The sequence below is a fragment of the Tupaia chinensis genome, unplaced genomic scaffold (genome assembly GCF_000334495.1).
Source record: "Tupaia chinensis unplaced genomic scaffold, TupChi_1.0 Scaffold000211_1, whole genome shotgun sequence".
Taxonomy (NCBI): domain Eukaryota; kingdom Metazoa; phylum Chordata; class Mammalia; order Scandentia; family Tupaiidae; genus Tupaia; species Tupaia belangeri.
In genome coordinates, this window is record NW_006159686.1 from 2,255,466 (window position 1) to 2,256,678 (window position 1,213).

Below are 1,213 nucleotides of genomic sequence, written 5' to 3' on the forward strand. Positions count from 1 at the left end.
TATTAGAAATATAAACAGGCTATGAGCTCTGTCTCTTTTTATTTGTCTTTTTGCATTTTTTTTAACAAATAATTTTTGGTAGCTTGTCCGTATTATACTGTGACTCATAAAATAACCTTCCTGATTTCACCATTCCATGTCTTAATCTGCACCCCTGCCCCAGAGTTTATTCCTCTGACTTTGAAAATCCGCCATCAACAACAGCTAAAAAAAAACCTCTTGATACAAAAAACATTCCTTCCCGGCTTAGACCTTTTAGCTGGGCTATCATAGGGCCCCAGGCCTCCCCCCTGTCCCTACCAGCAACACCACTGTCCAGAGAGGCCTACACCTTGTCCTTGAACTTCTCCAGGTAGTTTCCGAGTCCTTCGGGGGCGCCCACGCCCACGCCCGGGCGCCCCCACTTGACCTCCTCCCCCGTGCTGAGGATGGAGTTCACAGTTGGGCAGCCGTCGTCGGGCGGGATGGTGGTGAAGGTGGAGAACTTCACCTTCTTCCTTTTGGAGGTGGGGGAGTGCAGGGGCTCCTGCTTGCCCCCGGGGTCGGCCGACCTGTGGCCCTGGCTCTGCGCCGGCTTTTGGGAGCTGCCGTTGAGCAGGAGGTGGCTGCTCTCCTCGCAGCCCCCGAGTCCGAGTCCGCGGTCGAGGATGGTGGTGCGCTCGTCCTGGGGCGGTGACGTGTCCCCCACGTTCTCCAGGAGCTCTGCCTCGTTGCCGAGCCACACCCAGTCGTGAGAGTGGCTCACGGAGGCCGGCCCTTCCAGGGGCACCTGCTTGTGCCTGTACTTGAGCGCGAAGGCCGCGCAGTTGATGAGGAAGACCAGGATGGCCAGGCAGAAGACGCCCAGCAGCGCGTACATGCCGGTCTCCAGGTCGCTCAGGCCCTGGGACGCCGGTGTGAGGCCGTTCTCGTCCGACTCCCCGTGGCTCCTCGGGAGGTCCGCCTGCGATGGGGAGCTGGCGAGGTCGACGGGGATGGTTTGCAGGTGGCCCCCGTCATCCAGAAGGCTCTCCTGGCCGCTCTTCTTGCGGAAGGCCGACCTCTCTGTGGTGGCGCCTCTTCCTTCCATGTACCCCACGGAAGAGCTGCTGTAGGGCTGGCCTGGGCCTCCCCATTCGTGCAAGGGCTTCTTGGGTCCTCTGTCACTGGCGCTGGCTTCCAGGGGAACGCCCGCCCCGGCGTTCCTGCCGTCGCTGGCGTTGGGGGTCGCGTC

The 1,213-nt window shown here is 60.3% G+C and overlaps 1 protein-coding gene across 1 annotated transcript in view; it reads right to left on the reverse strand.

Annotated features, from left to right (window-relative positions):
* TMEM132C (transmembrane protein 132C) overlaps positions 1 to 1,213 on the reverse strand; it is a 72,795-nt gene continuing 71,582 nt past the window's right edge. The window contains exon 10 of the mRNA XM_027771378.1: positions 1 to 769. Within this exon, the coding sequence (XP_027627179.1) occupies positions 326 to 769 (444 nt within the window). The 3' untranslated portion in view covers positions 1 to 325. The remainder of the gene's footprint in view (positions 770 to 1,213) is intronic.